The sequence below is a fragment of the Pan troglodytes genome, chromosome 3 (genome assembly GCF_028858775.2).
Source record: "Pan troglodytes isolate AG18354 chromosome 3, NHGRI_mPanTro3-v2.0_pri, whole genome shotgun sequence".
In the NCBI taxonomy this organism is placed as follows: Eukaryota; Metazoa; Chordata; class Mammalia; order Primates; family Hominidae; genus Pan; species Pan troglodytes.
Genome location: NC_072401.2, coordinates 8,802,767 through 8,821,195, shown reverse-complemented (window position 1 = coordinate 8,821,195; position 18,429 = coordinate 8,802,767). Strand labels below are relative to the sequence as shown.

At 51.7% G+C, this 18,429-nt stretch overlaps 1 protein-coding gene across 10 annotated transcripts in view; it reads right to left on the bottom strand.

Moving 5' to 3' along the window:
- TRMT44 (tRNA methyltransferase 44 homolog) overlaps window positions 1-18,429 on the bottom strand; it is a 78,928-nt gene that overhangs the window by 29,008 nt on the left and 31,491 nt on the right. For 5 of the 10 annotated variants that reach the window (XM_016951313.4, XM_024356016.3, XM_054682760.2 and 2 more), the window contains one exon: window positions 13,754-14,537. The exons of 3 other annotated variants lie outside the window; for them this stretch is intronic. In XM_016951313.4, the coding sequence (XP_016806802.3) occupies window positions 14,308-14,537 (230 nt within the window). In that variant the 3' untranslated portion in view covers window positions 13,754-14,307. Of the gene's footprint in view, window positions 1-13,753; window positions 14,780-18,429 lie in introns of those variants that run through there. 2 more of the 10 variants (XM_063809377.1, XM_016951316.4) reach the window with 1 other exon arrangement.

Below are 18,429 nucleotides of genomic sequence, written 5' to 3'. Positions count from 1 at the left end.
TGCAATAAAACTTGCTACTGCTCACTCTTTGGGTCCACACTGCTTTTATGAGCTGTAACACTCACCGCGAAGGTCTGCAGCTTCACTCCTGAAACCAGCGAGACCACGAGCCCACAGGGAGGAACAAACAACTCCAGATGTGCCGCCTTAAGAGCTGTAACACTCACCGCGAAGGTCCGCAGCTTCATTCTTGAAGTCAGTGAGACCAAGAACCCACCAATTCCGGACACAGAGTCACTACTCAAATCATTCTCATCCAAAGCTTGTAGGTTAGGGGTTTTTCAAAGGCAGTTTCAGGGAAGGCGTGGGGGTGGCCAGGTAATGGGTGCCTGCTGCTGATTGGTTGGGCAGAGATGAAATCACACAGGATCAAAGCTGTCCTCCTGCGGGCTGAATTGCCTCTGTGGGGGCCACAGGAGCAGGGGTTGACGGGTCCAAGTGGAGCCATGGGTGTCAGACATGCAAAAAGTCTGAAAAGATATCTCAAAAGGCCAATCTTGGATTCTACAATAGTGATGCTATTGGCAGGAGTAATTGGGGAAGTTGCATGTCTTTAACCTCTGATATAATGGCTGGCAATCATTCATGTCTGTGCCTTAGCAGGACTCCTCTCCTCCCCCAGTCTGACGGCCTTCCATTAGCTTTACAAAAGCAGTTGAGTTTGGGGCAAGGCCTATTATAATTTAAACTACAGCCTAGGCTGGGTGTGGTGGCTCACGCATGTAATTCCAGCACTTTGGGAGGCCGAGGCAGGCTGATCACCTGAGGTCAGGAGTTTGAGACCAGCCTGGCCAACATGGTGAAACCCATCTCTACTAAAAATACAAAAAATTAGCCAGGCGTGGTGGCTAACACCTGTAATCCCAGCTACTCAGGAGGCTGAGGCAGGAGAATCGCTTGAACCCGGGAGGCGGAGGTTGCAGTGAGCCGAGATTGTGCCACTGAACTCCAGCCTGGGCGACAGAGTGAAACTCCATCTCAAACAAAACAAAACAAAACAAAACAAAACGAAAACAAAACTACAGCCTGTCTTCCAAAGTTAGCCTAGCCCTATGGCCCAGGAATAATTGAGGGAAAGGTAAGATGGGGGTGGGTTAGCTCAGATCTCTTTCACCATCATCACTTTCTCACTGACAGAATTTTTGCATAGGTGTTTCACTATCATCCTTAAGGAGGCCAAGTCAATGCCAGGTTTCCAGGCTTTTAAGGACTGGATACCAGCCTTGCCTGGTGGCCATGTTGCAGGCTATGAATGTGATCCCGTGCAATGACAGCCCCAGGGCCTTCAAGCGAAACAGTGAGCACATGGGGCCAGGGCACTGCAGGAGCCAGGCAGTCAGGAATAGCCCACTCCTCTTCCAAGAGGCCCTCCTGAGTTGCCGGATGACACAGTTCCTTTCAAGGTCTTGCTTGTGGGTGGTGCTGCTCCTGCACATCCTCCTCTTACTGGTGATTTTCCTCCCTACGTCGCAGTGGTTCCCCCTCCAAATACCACTCCCTTGATCCCATGGACACAGCACTCATAGCAGCTTTTAAGTCCTCCTGGCTGAGGAGGTCCTTTGCCTGGGCTATAGCTTCAGCTGAAGAGTCTGCTGAGAAGGCACTGACGCAACTGTGGAAGGATGGCATCTAGGGCTGCACCAGAAACCTTGTTTGAGCTTGGGGTTGTCAGGCCTCTGAGCCCAAGCCAAGCCATCGCATCCCCTGTGACTTGCATGTATATGCCCAGATGGCCTGAAGTAATGAAGAATCACAAAAGAAGTGAAAATGCCCTGCCCCACCTTAACTGATGACATTCCACCACAAAAGAAGTGTAAACGGCCGGTCCTTGCCTTAAGTGATGACATTACCTTGTGAAAGTCCTTTTCCTGGCTCATCCTGGCACAAAAACTCCCCCACTGAGCACCTTGCGACCCCCACTCCTGCCCGCCAGAGAACAAACCTCCTTTGACTGTAATTTTCCTTTACCTAACCAAATCTTATAAAACAGCCCCACCCCTATCTCCCTTCGCTGACTCTTTTCGGACTCAGCCCACCTGCACCCAGGTGAAATAAACAGCCATGTTGCTCACACAAAGCCTGTTTGGTGGTCTCTTCACACGGACGTGCATGAAATTTGGTGCCATGACTCGGACCGGGGAACCTCCCTTGGGAGATCAATCCCCTGTCCTCCTGCTCTTTGCTCCATGAGAAAGGTCCACCTATGACCTCAGGTCCTCAGACCGACCAGCCCAAGAAACATCTCACCAATTTCAAATCCGGTAAGTGGCCTCTTTTTACTCTCTTCTCCAACCTCCCTCACTATCCCTCAACCTCTTTCTCCTTTCAATCTTGGCACCACACTTCAATCTCTCCCTTCTCTTAATTTCAATTCCTTTCATTTTCTGGTAAAGACAAAGGAGACACGTTTTATCCGTGGACCCAAAACTCCGGCGCCGGTCACAGACTAGGGAAGGCAGCCTTCCCTTGGTGTTTAATCATTGCAGGGACGCCTCTCCGATTATTCACCCAGGTTTCAGAGGTGTCAGACCACTCAGGGACACCTGCCTTGGTCCTTCACCCTTAGTGGCAAGTCCCGCTTTTCTGGGGGAGGGGTAAGTACCCCAAACCCTTCTCTCTGTGTCTCTACCCCTTTTTTGCTTTTCTGAGGCAGGGGCAAGAACCCCTCAACCCCTTCTCCTTTACCCTTAGCAGCAAGTCCCGCTTTTCTAGGGGGCAAGAACCCCCAATCCCTTATTTCCACGCCCCAACCTCTTATCTCTGCACCCCAATCCCTTATTTCTGCACCCCGACCTCTTATCTCTGTGCCCCATCCCTTATTTCCATGCCCTGACCTCTTATCTCTGCACCTCAACCCCTTATTTATACGACCCGACCCCTTTCCCGCATTTCTGGAGGGTAAGAACCCCCGAACCCCTTCCCTCCTTGTCTCTACTCTCTCTTTTCTCTGGGCTTTCCTCCTTCACTATGGGCAACCTTCCACCCTGCATTCCTCCGTCTCCCTTAGCCTGTGCTCTCAAGAACTTAAAACTTCTTCAACTCACACCTGACATAAAACCTAAATGCCTTATTTTCTTCTTATATTCAAGCAATGCCGCTTGACCCCAATACAAACTCAACAGTAGTTCCAAATAGCCAGAAAACAGCACTTTCAATTTTTCTATCCTGCAAGATCTAAATAATTCTTGTCATAAAATAGCAAACAGTCTGATGTGCCTGACGTCCAGGCATTCTTTTACACATCGGTCCCTTCCTAGTCTCTGTGCCCAATGCAATTCGTCCCAAACCTTCCTTCTTTCCCTCCCGCCTGTCCCCTCAGTCCCAACCCCAAGCGTCACTGAGTCTTTCTAATCTTCCTTTTCTACAGACTCATCTGACCTCTCCCCTCCTCCCTGGGCTGCTCCTCGCCGGGCTGAGCTAGGTCCCCATTCTTCCTCAGCCTCCGCTCCTCCACCCTATAATCCTTTTATCACCTCCCCTCCTCACACCCGGTGCAGTTTACAGTTTCATTCCGTGAGTAGCCCTCCCCCATCTGCCCAGCAATGTACTCTTAAAAAGGTAGCTGGAGCTAAAGGCATAGTCAAGGTTAATGCTCCTTTCTCTTTATCCCAAATCAGATAGCGTTTAGGCTCTTTTTCATCAAATATAAAAATCCAGCCCAGTTCACGGCTCGTTTGGCAGCAACCCTGAGACGCTTTACAGCCCTAGACCCTAAAAAGTCAGAAGGCCGTCTTATTCTCAATACACATTTTATTACCCAATCTGCTCCCAAAAATTAAATAAAAATCCAAAATTAAATCCAAATCCAAATAAATAAAATCCAATAAATAAAAATCCAAAAATTAAATTCCAGCCCTCAAACCCCACAACAGGATTTAATTAACCTCGCCTTCAAGGTGTACAATAATAGAGGCAGCCAAGTAGCAACATATTTCTGAGTTGCAATTCCTTGCCTCCACTGTGAGACAAACCCCAGCCACATTTCCAGCACACAAGAACTTCCAAACGCCTAAACCGCAGTGGCCAGGTGTTCCTCCAGAACCACCTTCCCCAGGAGCTTGCTACAAGTGCCAGAAATCTGGCCACCAGGCCAAGGAATGCCCGCAGCCCGGGATTCCCCCTAAGCTGTGTCCCATCTGTGTGGGACCCAACTGGAAATCGGACTGTTCAACTCACCTGGCAGCCACTCCAAGAGCCCCTGGAACTCTGGCCCAAGGCTCTCTGACTGACTCCTTCCCAGATCTTCTCGGCTTAGCAACTGAAGATTGACACTGCCTGATCACCTTGGAAGCCCCCTGGACCATCACCGACGCCGAGCTTTAGGTAACTCTCACAGTGGAGGGTAAGTCCATCCCCTGTTTAATCGATACGGGGGCTACCCACTCCACGTTGCCTTCTTTTCAAGGGCCTGTTTCCCTCGCCCCAATAACTGTTGTGGGTATTGACGGCCAAGCTTCAAAACCCCTGAAAACTCCCCCACTCTGGTGCCAACTTGGACAACACTCTTTTATGCACTCTTTTTTAGCTATCCCCACCAGCCCCGTTCCCTTATTAGGCCGAGATATTTTAACCAAATTATCTGCTTCCCTGACTATTCCTGGACTACAGCCACATCTCATTGCTGCCCTTCTCCCCAACCCAAAGCCTCCTTCGCATCTTCCTCTCATATCCCCCCACCTTAACCCACAAGTATGGGACATCTCTACTCCTTCCCTGGCAACCCATCACATGCCCATTACCATCCCATTAAAACCTAATCACCCTTACCCCGCTCAACGCCAATATCCCATCCCACAGCACGACTTAAAGGATTAAAGCCTGTTATCACTCGCCTGCTACAGCATGGGCTTCTAAAACCTATAAACTCTCCTTAAAATTCCCCCATTTTACCTGTCCAAAAACTGGACAAGTCTTACAGATTAGTTCAGGATCTGTGCCTTATCAACCAAATTGTTTTGCCTATCCACCCTGTGGTGCCCAACCCATACACTCTTTTGTCCTCAATACCTCCCTCCACAACTCACTATTCTGTTCTTGATCTTAAAGATGCTTTTTTCACTATTCCCCTGCACCCCTCGTCCCAGCCTCTCTTTGCTTTCACCTGGACTGACCCTGACACCAATCAGTCCCAGCAGCTTACCTGGGCTGTGCTGCCCCAAGGTTTCAGGGACAGCCCTCATTACTTCAGCTAAGCTCTTTCTCATGATTTACTTTATTTCCACCCCTCCACTTCTCACCTTATTCAATATATTGATGACCTTCTTTGTAGCCCCTCCTTTGAATCTTCTCAACAAGACACACTTCTGCTCCTTCAGCATTTATTCTCCAAAGGACATGGGGTATCCCCCTCCAAAGCTCAAATTTCTTCTCCATCTGTTACCTATCTCGGCATAATTCTTCATAAAAACACCTGTGCTCTCCCTGCCGATCATGTCCAACTAATCTCTCAAACCCCAACCCTTCTACAAAACAACCCCTTTCCTTCCTGGGCATGGTTGGATACTTTCACCTTTGGACACCTGGTTTTGCCATCCTAACAAAACCATTATATAAACTCACAAAAGGAAACCTAGTTGACCCCATAGATCCTAAATCCTTTCCCCACTCCTCTTTCCGTTCCTTGAAGACAACTTTAGAAACTGCCCCCACTCTAGCTCTCCCTGACTCATCCCAAGACTTTTCATTACACGCAGCCGAAGTGCAGGGCTGTGCAGTCAGAATTCTTACACAAGGACCGGATCGCATCGTGTAGCCTTTTTGTCCAAACCACCTGACCTTACTGTTTTAGGCTTGCCATCATGTCTCTGTGCAGCAGCTGCTGCCGCCCTAATACTTTTAGAGGCCCTTAAAATCACAAACTATGCTCAACTCACTCTCTACAGCTCTCATAATTTCCAAAATCTATTTTCTTCCTCACACCTGACGCATATACTTTCTGCTCTCCGGCTCCTTCAGCTATACTCACTCTTTGTTGAATCTCCCACAATCACCATTGTTCCTGGCCCGGACTTCAATCCAGCCTCCCACATTATTCCGGATACCACGCCTGACCCTCATGACTGTATCTCTCTGATCCACCTGACGTTCACCCCATTTCCCCACATTTCCTTCTTCCCTGTTCCTCACCCTGATCACACTTAGTTTATTGATGGAAGTTCCACCAGACCTAATCGCCACACACCAGCAAAGGCAGGCTATGCTATAGTACAAGCCACTAGCCCGCCTCTTAGAACCTGTCATTTCCTTTCCATCCTGGAAATCTCAAGGAAATAACTTCTCAGTGTTCCATCTGCTATTCTACTACTCCTCAGGGATTATTCAGGCCCCCTCCCTTCCCTACACATGAAGCTCAGGGATTTGCCCCCACCCAGGACTGGCAAATTAGCTTTACTCAACATTCCCCGAGTCAGATAACTAAAATACCTCTTAGTCTAAGTAGACACTTTCACTGAATAAGTAAAGGCCTTTCCTACAGGGTCTGACAAGGCCACCGTAGTCATTTCTTCCCTTCTGTCAGACATAATTCCTCAGTTTGGCCTTCCCACCTCTATAGAGTCCGATAGCAGACCGGCCTTTATTAGTCAAATCAGCCAAGCATTTTTTCATGCTCTTAGTATTCAGTGAAACCTTTATATCCCTTACAGTTCTCAGTCTTCAGGAAAAGTAGAACAGACTAATGGTCTTTTAAAAACACACCTCACCAAGCCCAGCCACCAACTTATAAAGGACTGGACAATACTTTTACCACTTTCCCTTCTCAGAAGTCAGACCTGTCCTCAGAATGCTACAGGGTACAGCCCATTTGAGCTCCTGTATAGACGCTCCTTTTTATTAGGCCCCAGTCTCATTCCAGACACCAGACCAACTTAGACCGTGCCCCCCCAAAAAAACTTGTCAACCCTACTATCTTCTGTCTAGTCATATTCCTATTCACCGTTCTCAACTACTCATACATGCCCTGCTCTTGTTTACACTGCCGGTTTACACTGTTTCTCCAAGCCATCACAGCTGATATCTCCTGGTGCTATCCCCAAACTGCTACTCTTAACTCTTGAAGTAAATAAATAATCTTTGCTGGCAGGACTATGCTGAATCTCCTTAGGCACTCTCTAATTAGATGTCCTGGGTCCTCCAATTCTTAGACCTTTCATACCTGTTTTTCTCCTTCTCTTATTCCATTTAGTTTTTCAATTCATATAAAACTGTATCCAGGCCATCACCAATAATTCTACACAACAAATGTTTCTTCTAACAACCCCACAATATCACCCCTTACCACCAAATCATCCTTCAGCTTAATCTCTCCCACTCTAGGTTCCCATGCTGCCCCTAATCCTGCTCAAAGCAGCCCTGAGAAACATCGCCCATTATCTCTCCATACCACCCCCCCAAAATTTTCGCCGTCCCCACACTTCAACACTCTTTTATTTTTCTTATTAATATAAGAAGGCAGGAATGTCAGGCTTCTGAGCCCAAGCCAAGCCATCGCATCCCCTGTGACTTGCACGTATATGCCCAGATGGCCTGAAGTAACTGAAGAATCACAAAAGAAGTGACAATGCCCTGCCCCACCTTAACTGATGACATTCCACCACAAAAGAAGTGTACATGGCCTGTCCTTGCCTTAAGTGATGACATTACCTTGTGAAAGTCCTTTTCCTGGCTCATCCTGGCTCAAAAAGCACCTCCACTGAGCACCTTGCGACCCCCACTCCTGCCTGCCAGAGAACAAACCCCCTTTGACTGTAATTTTCCTTTACCTACCCAAATCTTATAAAACGGCCCCACCCCTATCTCCCTTTGCTGACTCTCTTTTTGGACTCAGCCCGCCTGCACCCAGGTGAAATAAACAGCCATGTTGCTCACACAAAGCCTGTTTGGTGGTCTCTTCACGCAGACGCTCATGAAAGGGGTGATGACCCAGGTGCGCCTGCCAAGGTGTGCGTGAGTGGCATCCAGAGGAGGACACACAAGAGTTCACCCAGGACTTCAAAGGATTTGCCCAGGATGAGGAGGCTGCAAAACTCAACACGGCTGTGGCTAGGACGGCAAACAACTCCAGTCTAGGGTGGAGGAGGATGCCGTTGAGGAGCGCCTCCAGGCGGCTCCTGAAGAACTGACAAATGAGCTGCTGGAACTGGAAGAGGGACGCAGAGCTGAACAAGGGGCAAGAGAAGAGGCAACCGGCGAAAAACAAGATGAGCCCCAAGAAAATTTACAGTGAAGGGTTTAGCAAAAGCTTTGCAGACCTCGACACGCACCTTAACAAGTCTGAAGCATAGACCTCAACACGGAAGGCTTTCTTTCATAGACAGGAATGTTCATAGTGCCTTATCTGCTTACAGGCAAATCTATGATGATAAAAGGAAACCAAGCACATCACCATGGCCATGTTTCTGAAAAGAGTGACAATTCCTCAAGAAGAGCCTCAGACAGGGCTTTCAGGATGGATTCAGAAAGCAGCCCTGTTATCACAGGCGGTGACTGCCCTAGGTGTGCTAGTCCCCTAAAGACCTTCTGATGGGACAAGACGAGGAGGTGGGAGACAGTGATATTGATGATCCTGACTCTGTGTAGGCCTAGCCTAGGCTACTGTGTGTGTTTCTGTTTTCATTTTTAACAAAAAAGTTTAAAAGTAAAAAAGCATAAAGAGAAAAGCTGATATAATATAAAGAATATTTGCCTGTAACCCCACTTTGGGAGGCTGAGGCAGGAGTGACATAGTAGGTTGGTAGGCAGGCAGCAGCAGGACAGGAAAGGGCTACCCCAACCCACCAGGAATGTCAGGTGACTGAGCATCAGGTTGTCGACGAAGAGAGTAGATCCCTGTAAAGTATTTGTTTTCTGTAAAATATTTGAAGAGATTTATTCTGAGCCAAATATGAGTGACCATGGCCCATGACACAGTCCTCAGGAGGTCCTGAGAACATGTGCCCAAGGTGGTCGGGGCACAGCTTGGTTTTATGTATTTTAGGGAGGCATGAGACATCAATCAAATACATTTGAGAAATACGTTGGTTTGGTCCAGGAAGGCGGGACAACTCAAAGGTCGGAGCAGGGGAGGGAAGCTTCCAGGCTACAAGTGAATTTAAACATTTTCTGGTTGACAATTGGTTGAGTTTGTCTGAAGACCTGGGATTGATAGAAAGGGAATGTTCAGGTTAAGATAAAGATTGTGGAGACCAAAGTTCTTTGAAGTCTAATAGTCGCTGCCCTTAGAGACAATAGATGACAACTGTTTCCTATTCAGATCTTTCAAAAGGTGCTAGAGTTTTAATCTCCTCAGGATTGGGAGGGTCTGGAAGAAAAAGATCTAGCTATGTTAACAGAGATTCTTTACAGATGCAAATTTTCCCCCACACAAAACAGCTTTGTAGGGTCATTTCAAAATACGGTAAACACATTTTGAGGTAAACTACTTTGATTTTTCTTCCTTGACTTGTAATGTTATGCCAGGGTCAGGTTGGAAAGTAAGTCATAATATACAGGGTTAAATAAAACCCATCTGATGAGAATTTCTGATTTGCAGGGCAGGACTCCCCAGACCCCTTAGATAGGAATCTGGGCAAGATAAAAAATCAGTTTAGTCCTCGAGGTGATGGTCCCACAGTTGTTAACACTGGCTGTCTAAAAATGATCATTGGTCGCAGGCGCCAGGGAGAGGCAATTTCCCAATAGATAAAGGCACTTGAAATTGCTCACCAGCGGCTTCCAATAAAATCTCAGGAATTGCGTAAGTGGGCTAGAGCAAGCGCATTAAGAGACAAAATGGCAGAGCATGACCTTCTGGGGGCGTCCTACCGGAAAAGGGAAGCAGCCTCAGGCGAACATACATACAACTTCACAAACCCACTGCGAATGCTCACGTCCCGAGTGCAAGGAGGGCACCGTGCATGCAGGCAGCCCACCCTAAGGAAAGCATCACGGGAAAAGGGACACAAGACCCCAGAAGTACGCCAATATATAAGACCCCAAGTCAAAAGGTCAAATGCTGCACTCCACCTCCACAGTGCGTGCTTGGGTCTCTTCCAAGTGTACTTTTTCTTTCCTGCTCTAAAGCTTTTTAATAAACTTCCACTCCCGCTCGGAAACTTGCCTCAGTCTCCTTTTTCCGCCTTATACTCTTCAGATGAATTCTTTCTTCCAAGGAGGCAAGAGTTGAGGCTGCTGCAGACCCATGTGAATTCACCACTGACAACTCAGATATTCGCCACCCCTAACAGGAGGACCGCTTCAGTCCAGGAGTTCAAGACCAGCCTGGGCAACATGGTGGCACGTGCCTGTGGTCCCAGCTACTTGGGGGGCTGAGGCAGGAGATCAATTAAGCCCAGGAGGCTGAGGCTCACTGTAGTGAGCCGAGATGGCGCCACTACACTCTAACCTGGGTGACACAACAAGACCCCGTCTCAAAAAAACAAAATAAAAAAAGGAAAAATATTTTTGTACAGCTGTACAATGTGTGTTTTAAGCTAAGTGTTATTTAAAAAGAGTCAAAAATGTTTTTAAAATTCATAAAATTAAAAAGTTAGAAAAAAGCTCAAGTGAATGTGTTATTGAAGACATTTTTTTAGTATAAACTGAGTGTGGCCTAAGTGTGCTGTTCATCCAGCCTGCAGCAGGGCCTCAGAGGCACTCCCTCTCCCTCACGGACACCCATAGCCTTGTCCACAGGCCCCAATCAGGGGGAGTGCCCTCCACAGCTGAAGCATGTTTTCTCTTTTACATCATATTTTCACTGTACCTTTTCTACGTTTAGATACACAGACACTTACCGTTGCGTTACAACTGCCTACAGCATTCAGCACAGCTAATGTGCTGTGCAGGCGTGTGGTCCAGAAGCAACAGGCCGTCCCGTCCCCCACAGCCTGGGTGTGGGGCAGGCTGTCTCATCCAGGAGCGCGGGGCACACTCTGATGTTGCAGGATGATGAAATCACCTAACAACGCATTTCTCAGAATGCGTCTGCACTGTTAAGTGACACATGACTGTGCTTTCTCGTGAACCACCTTTTCCCAGAATGATGAGGTCCACAATATAGTTTTCCAAGCAAAAACGGCAACAAGGAAAGGTCAAGCAGAAATGAGCTGGGGGCAAGTCAGCAGAGGGCTCAGCTTCTCCTCTGGGACTCTCTTCTCAGTCCACCTATACAAGGCTCTTCTGCACGAGGCCCGGGTTCCTCGTTCTGTGACAGTTGTGGCCCTGGAGAGTAGCCGCAGCGGATGGCAGGATGAGAGGGAGAATACGCAGCCTCAGCCCCTCCTCCAGGAAGCCTGCCCCTGCCAACCCCGACAGACCCCAGGGCTTGGCCATGCCACGAGCCAAGGCCTACGTGACCTGGTGTCTGAATCCCCAGCACCAGTCCAAGGGGCTGCGGTCACCATGGTAACTCCACAAGGGCGCCTGCAGGCCCCAAGACCACAATGCTCACCACAGGTGGGCCTCCTCTGCAGCAGATGGGGCAAGTCGGGGCGCCTGGGGACAGAGGCTGCCCCTCAGCCAGTGAGACCTAGTGCCTGCGTGGCACTAGTCTGAAAAGCAGTGTAGACGCACTGTACCCCTGGCGAGATTCCCCCTCATGCCCACCTTCATGGCATTCCCTCGATCCCACCTGTCCAGGGGAGACATTCAGGCTCCGAGAAGTCACCGGGAAGCCCTTGGGGCTGGCCACAGCAGGCTGCCATGATCAGTGCCCCGCCCCACCCCCCGCCAAACCTCTATCTGCCCACCTTCATCCACAGATGTACTGTTCATTGCTGCAAAGGAACCGTGCCCGACACCCAGTCACATGACCTGTGGACAGGGGCACAGTGCTGCTGGGGGGCAGTAAGAAATGGTACCTGGAACCTGGAGATCAGGTCAGGTGATGTAGTCCCCAAGGGCTGTTTCTACCAGCTGATTATGCCAGGTGACACGGAGGGGCCTATGGCCATGGTGGGCCCCACTTAGCAGAGCTCTTGGCCTGGCAGGACCCCACCTGGGAGAGCCAGGGCCACCCCACATGCCCCCAGCCCCATCTGATGCTCCTTTGAGACTGTGTCCTTGCGGCTTATGACTGGAAACTGCCGTACCAAGTGTTGGGGAGCTCATCTTCCCCAGGGCCACCGCCCTCACCAGGACTGCAGCTCCAGAGCCAGGTTTGGAGTCCAGCAGCACCAAGCGCAGAACCAGGCTCTGTGGCCACTCTCCTGTCTCCCCACACTGGAAAACTAAAGCAGGGAATCTGGGCTTGGGAAAGACCTGGGAAGGGGAGAGGAAATGGGAGTCCAACCACCTGGAGCCATCCTGGGCCTGGCAGAGGCCACACACTCTGGCATGGGGGACACCTTGGGAGGCCCCGAGGCTTGGGCGGCATCCTGGGCTTAGCTCAGGAGGTGTGCCCCTTCCAGGAGGCGGCGGCAGGGCTGGTCCTCTGGGCCAGGCTCCCTGCACTTCCCTCTCGCTCTGCCATCCCTTGATGTCGCCCCAAGCCCCTTTGTGGTTGGCCTCAGCCCTTCCTGCTGCAGGGAGAGCTCCAGCGAGGCTGCAGGGCTGGGGGGCCGAGGGGCATCAGGTGGCTTGTCCTGAAGTGCATGACCCTGGATGTGCTGAGCAACAAAACCTGAAAGCCCTGGTGCAGCCTGGCAGGAAGATGCCTCACGGCCTAACACAGGGGCTGGGGAAGGGATGCGGCTCTGCGGCTCGTCTTTGGGAAGAGAGTTCTTTCCATCTTCCTGCTCCACCACCCTCAGTGCTGGGCTCCTGGCTGCTCCCTCGGGGCTTCTACACCAGGCGTCCCCTGCAGGGAGAACTTCCCAGCGTGGGGACCCCAGAGGCCTCACCAGAGCTCCCTTGTGCCTCACTAGTCAGAGCTGCAGCTGCTCGACAAACTGGGGCCTGCCCCAAAGGGCCACGGAGCGCCAGTCTCCCAGTAAGATGAAGGGTGGACACTTCCAGGGCCAGGCACCTCCTGGCACATCCTCAGCCTGGGATCTGCACTCTGGGACTGACTTGGAACTCAGAGGGCAGGGTCTGGGCCCGTGGCAGCGCCGCCCCGTGGTGCTGCAGAGCTGAGGTGCCTTCAGAGAAGATGCCCGTTTATTCTCACTGCTCAGGAGTGATGAGTGCGGCGCTGCCACGGAATGCCACACGGCTGCTGCCAATAACCAGGCGGATATACCCAATGGAGAGGCACCAGGGTACACTGCAGAAAGTCAACGGCAGAAAAGTGTGGACTGCATGTGACCTTTTGTATAAAACCATAGAAATAACTTTAAATAGAAACATCGGGGGTCAGACGCCATGGCTCGCAGCTGTCATGCCAGCACTTTGGGAGGCTGAGGTGGGAGGACTGCATGAACCCAAGAGTTCAAGGCCAGCCTGGGCAACATAGCGAGACCCCGCCTCTAAAATTTTAAAAGTTGGCCAGGCATGGTGGCGTGCATCTACAGTCCCAGTCACTTGACAGGCTGAGGCAGAAGGATGGCTTGAGCCCAGGAGTTCAAAGCTGCAGTGAGCTATGATCTTGCCACTGCACTCCAGCCTGGGCGAGAGATCAAGACCCTATCACTTCATAAAAATAAAAGAGAAACAAAACAGGATTTTTTTTTCTGGAAGGACTAAAAAGGACTGCTGCAGTATTTCTGGGGAGAGGGTCTCATGGAGGAGGGAGGAAGGTGTAGGTCTTACCTTTGTCATCTGTGATATTTACATTTTTAAAGCCCTGTCAACAATTCACTTAGGATTTTTTTTTTCATGCCACTTAGAGTGGCCCATGTCAGGAAATTATGAGTGTTTTTATTCTCTGTAACTCTAAAAACAACCTCAACATAGCAAGTCTTACACCTTTTTTAAAAATACCAATCTGGTGGATCCCTGCTCCAGAGCAGCTGCTCTCCAGTGTGGTGAGAAACGCTGGCAGATACGGTCTTACTTCTCGAGGAGCCCCATCCTCTTCACAGATGTGGACATGGTGGGGCACGCGTCGGACAGCGCCCTGGGAAGGGCCTGTGCAAGGCAGCCTCAGCCGCTCTCCCCCAGGAGACACTGTAAGGATCCGTGCACAATCTTTATGATATGAAGATGCTGTGCACGTTTCAAGCGGCTGCATCTGAAACAAGCCAGGCACCTAGCTGGGGGCTTCCGAGTAACTGTGGCTTCTCTGGCGTGTGATGTTTATGAAATACGGTTCATCACTGTGAGGATGTGGAGAAAGCTGGGAGGAGGTGGGCTGAAACACAGCCAGAGCAGAGACCACAGCACTGAGGACTGCCGGGGAAGCTCTCCTTGGTTTGGCCTCCCCGACCAGGCCTCGGCTGGCAAGGATGCAGCTCATGAAATCTTCTTCCTCGGGGTGGTCCGGGGTGGCCGCAGCTCCGCAGGCCCATGGGCAAACGGGCAGCAGTCCGTGGACAGAGCACAGCCATCAGGGTGATGCATGAAGAACCAGCAGAGGCGGGTTTTGCAGGCTTCGGAGAGCAGTCTCTGTTTCGCTTCCGGTTGCTTTGTCTTCCACAGTGTCTCCTCTCGCCAGTCGCGGATGTGAACTCTCCCATTCACAACTGTGGTTTGGAACAGAGAAGACACACTGAGAAGTAAACCTGAAAGTTCCTTAATTCACCAGCCTCTGTTTAGCTCCCACGCCACGGGAGGTGCCAATCCAGGGTCAGGGATACAACCGGAACACAGCCTAGAGTTCCCGCTGGTCACAGTGAGTCTGCCTCCAGTGGGAGTGACTGAGGTATGGGATGTGTCTTCAGGCAAGGCCGGGGAAGGTGAGCCCTGCGGGAGGTGAGCAGCAGCCCTGCGCAGACCCAGGAAGAGCATTTTAGGCAAAGCAGCAGCAAACCCGAGTGTCCCAGGACAGACTGCACCAGGACTGGCCGCATTCGAGGGACAGCCAGAGGGGAGGGCAGAGGACAGAGCTGGGTCCCTTGTGGCCTCATCATTGAGGCCACCAACCTTCCCTCTGGCTGAGAGGCAGGTCCTACAGAGCCACCATTTTAGAAGGATCACTTGAGTGGAGGAAGGAGGGACCATGGTGTGAGAGCTGAAACACGAGAAAACATCTGTGCTGCAGCCCCGACCTCTGAGGACTGTGTCAGCATTACGGGCAGAAAGAGGGGCAAGGCGCAGGTCCCTCCATGCAGTCTAAGGACGGGGCTGGTGCAGGGCAGCCTCTGCTCCTTGGTGCCGTCCCGGTGCACTGGGTTTACATGCGCCTCCCAACCGGAGCCCCTCCAGGTGCAAGTGTGGAGTAACAGAGGCCAATGAGCTCTGGAACAGGAACACGAAGGGGGACCTGCCTACGTGCAGTAGTTTAGATACCCCCTCTGAAAGTGCCACTGGGACCCAATGGCCAGGGCTGATCTCCAAACTGGGGAGCTGGAGGGACATCAGAGTGGGGTGGGGCCAGGAGAGGGCTGCTGTGGGCCCACTCGTCACCTGGGTCCCAGGCCTCGCGGGCCTCCTCTAGGCTGCCTCCTGACCCCGCCGCGCAAATTGGGCCGAGATACCCCCCTACGCTCCCATTTGGCCGTTTCCTTGTGGGAAGCCAACAACTCCCCGTGAAACATGGCCAAAGCAACCACCTCCTTCCTGGTTCTCGCTGGAAGCTAGGAAACCGCTCACGACAGAAGGCTCGGGGGAATAAAGGAGCCTCAGTGAGGAAGTCTGGCTCACCGACTTCCAAAGAGAACTTGAAAGTGTAGGAATTAAAGCTCGAATTCTGCCTTCAAATCACCTTGTGTGTGGCAATAACGAGCCTGTGTGCTTTTGACAGACTGATGTTTTACAGTTTCCCCTGAAACTAGAGAAATGAGCCCAGAGAGCGGCGCCACAGTTGGGGGCTCACCCTCACAGCCTGGCTGGAAGCACCGCCAAGGCCAGGCCTGACCCTGTTTGCCCTCCCACGGCTGCCTCTCTGTCTCGCCTCCCAACATCGGAGCTGAGGATTCTTAACCTGAAGGCTCCCGTTAAGGCAGTCCCGCGACATTCTGCCCATGTCCCCACAGCAGCACCTCCTGGTGCAGCACAGAAGGGCACATCCTGGCCACTGAGGGACCTGGAACCCTCTAAAGGGTGCTCAGGAGGAGCCCCAGGGGCCAGAGCTTCCCCCCAACTCCCCATGATCCCAAACAGTGAGGGGCCTCTGGCCTGATGCCCTGACCTGTCAAGAGAATGGGGGGTGGGGATCACTGAGGCCAAAGGCTGAGTACAGATTCCCCTCAGAGCCAGCCTCGGCACCCCCTTCCCCACCGCAACGTGACAGGCCAGCTGGCGGCAGGCCCTCCCACGCGGCTCCGGAGTTAAGAGCACACCCAACCATGTTTTGGAAGCAGGACCTGCAGGGTGTCTAAGGACTGAGGAGCGGGCGCTGATGATAGAGATGAGGCTCCCGAACGGCGCAGGCAGGCTCCAGGCTGGCCCAGCCTCACTAACCCACTCCCCGTGTCTACAACCCTGGACATGGCAGGTAGCTCCTGGCCACCCCTCTTAACACCTGAGCCCCCATCTGGCCAGGTGCCAGAAGGGGCAGCCTTCCAGAGGCACTTGCTCTAGCCAGTTAGAAAGACAACCAACAGCTAGAAAGACTCTCCTCCTCTGGAAATGTGCTCCTCATTTTGAAATGGAACCAGAGAGCCACAGTCTGCTCGACCCAAGTTCCTGTCACCTCCTCCCTCCTTACCGTGCGCATCCCCTGGGACTCTACCTCAGCACAGGAGCCGCCATCTCCACCACTGCTTCTAACAGCAGACACTCCCTTTCACCAAGTTGCTCTGAGGAACGGGTTGAGGATTAGAGTCCTCGGATGATGCCATAGGCTCAGGGGTGCCAGTGCTGGGTCAGACCTGGCCCGGACTGTGGCGTGGCCTCTCCACTCACTGGGAGACGTCGGGCCAGCGCACTGACCTCTCTGAGACTTGTCTGCATGTTCAAGGAGGAAAGGCCTGCTCTGCCATGAGTGCAGGATGAGATGAGGCCCCGCGTGTACCCAGCAGCACGGTGCCAGGCTCCATACCAGCCAGCATGGATGGAGCGCGCCCACCCCTTGGCGGCCTCAGGAAGGGGCAGGGACAGAGGCAGGGCTGGCCCTTGTGGCCCTCACGGGTCATGCTCAGGGCTGGCTGACCTGAAGCCACCTGGAAACATTTCCAATTCCTCACTCTCATAAACATTTTCTGAGACTAGCCACGTTAGCTTAAAACAAAACCTAAACCTCATACAGAGATAAGACCCAGCTTCAGAGCATAGTTTTCGCATGACTGGAGGAGAATGTTTATTTGGAACCCAATTCCCAGGCCTCCTACTCAGAAGCGTTTCCAAAAACAAGTTTGCCCCCCAGGGTGACCTGCACAGAAAAACACTGACATACAAGCAGACTCATCATGGGTGAAAAAGACAGTATTTCAGGAAACCAACAAAAACAAGTGTTGGGAAAGACAGAAAGAGGCCCCGTGGAGGTGGGAAGTATTCTAACTGCCTAAAGCTCTATGCAAGGAAGAGCAGACTCCAGGCAGCAGGCCCAGCCCAGCCAGCAGGCCCAGCCCAGCCAGCACTGCAGGCCCAGTGTCTACTCTGGGGGCAGCCTCAGGGACACGCTTCTGCGCCTGCCCCGAGAAACAGAGGCTCCAACCATGCTCACGGGCCCCCCACCCAACAGCAGCTCTCCCTAGAGAGGCCAGTTCAGCTGAAAGCCAAGTTCAGCTCTCCAGGAGCAGGCAGGCACACAAAGGCAGTGTGTGTGTGTGCACAAACCCACACGCTTGCACTCTTGTGTACACATGAGGAATGGCACACACACCTGTGCTCTCTCACACACCCAGAGAGCCAGACACTGTACTGCACCTGACCCCCACGGCTACCTCATGGGCAGGGGACCCAGAAGCTAGGGTGTGAGCCAGGCCACTCCTTCCCACTGTGACTTCGGTGTCATCCCTACCCATCAGAGGCCCAGTCCTTTTCCTGGTCATGGCGGCTGTAACCCGACCAGCTCCCACTCTTACTCCTCCCAACCCTGGCTCTTTGCAAATGCTGTTCGCTCTGCCTAAAGCTGTTCTCTGTTCCTGACTCCTCTTTTCCTTCCAGGCCCAGCTCAAGTGTCATTTCCTAAGTAAAGCCTTCCTGAGCCCACTCGGGCCAGGCCAGCTCTCCCTGCACATCACAACTCACAGAAATGTGTGCTTAGGGCATGGTGGTGACACAAGAAGACACCTACTATTCTTAAAGATGCACGTGGAAGTACTTAGGGGTGAAAAAGCATGCTAGCTAGAATTTGCTTTAAAATACATACAGAAAGAGGAAAAAAAAAAAAGCTCCACAAAGCAAGTTACGGCAAACTCCCCCAGCCGCTGGCGCTGGTAAACCATGGCTCCCTGCCCTGTTCCTGCCCCCTCTGTGCACACCTGGAAGCTGCAGATGATGGAACTGTGTACACCGCTGGCACCTAGGTGA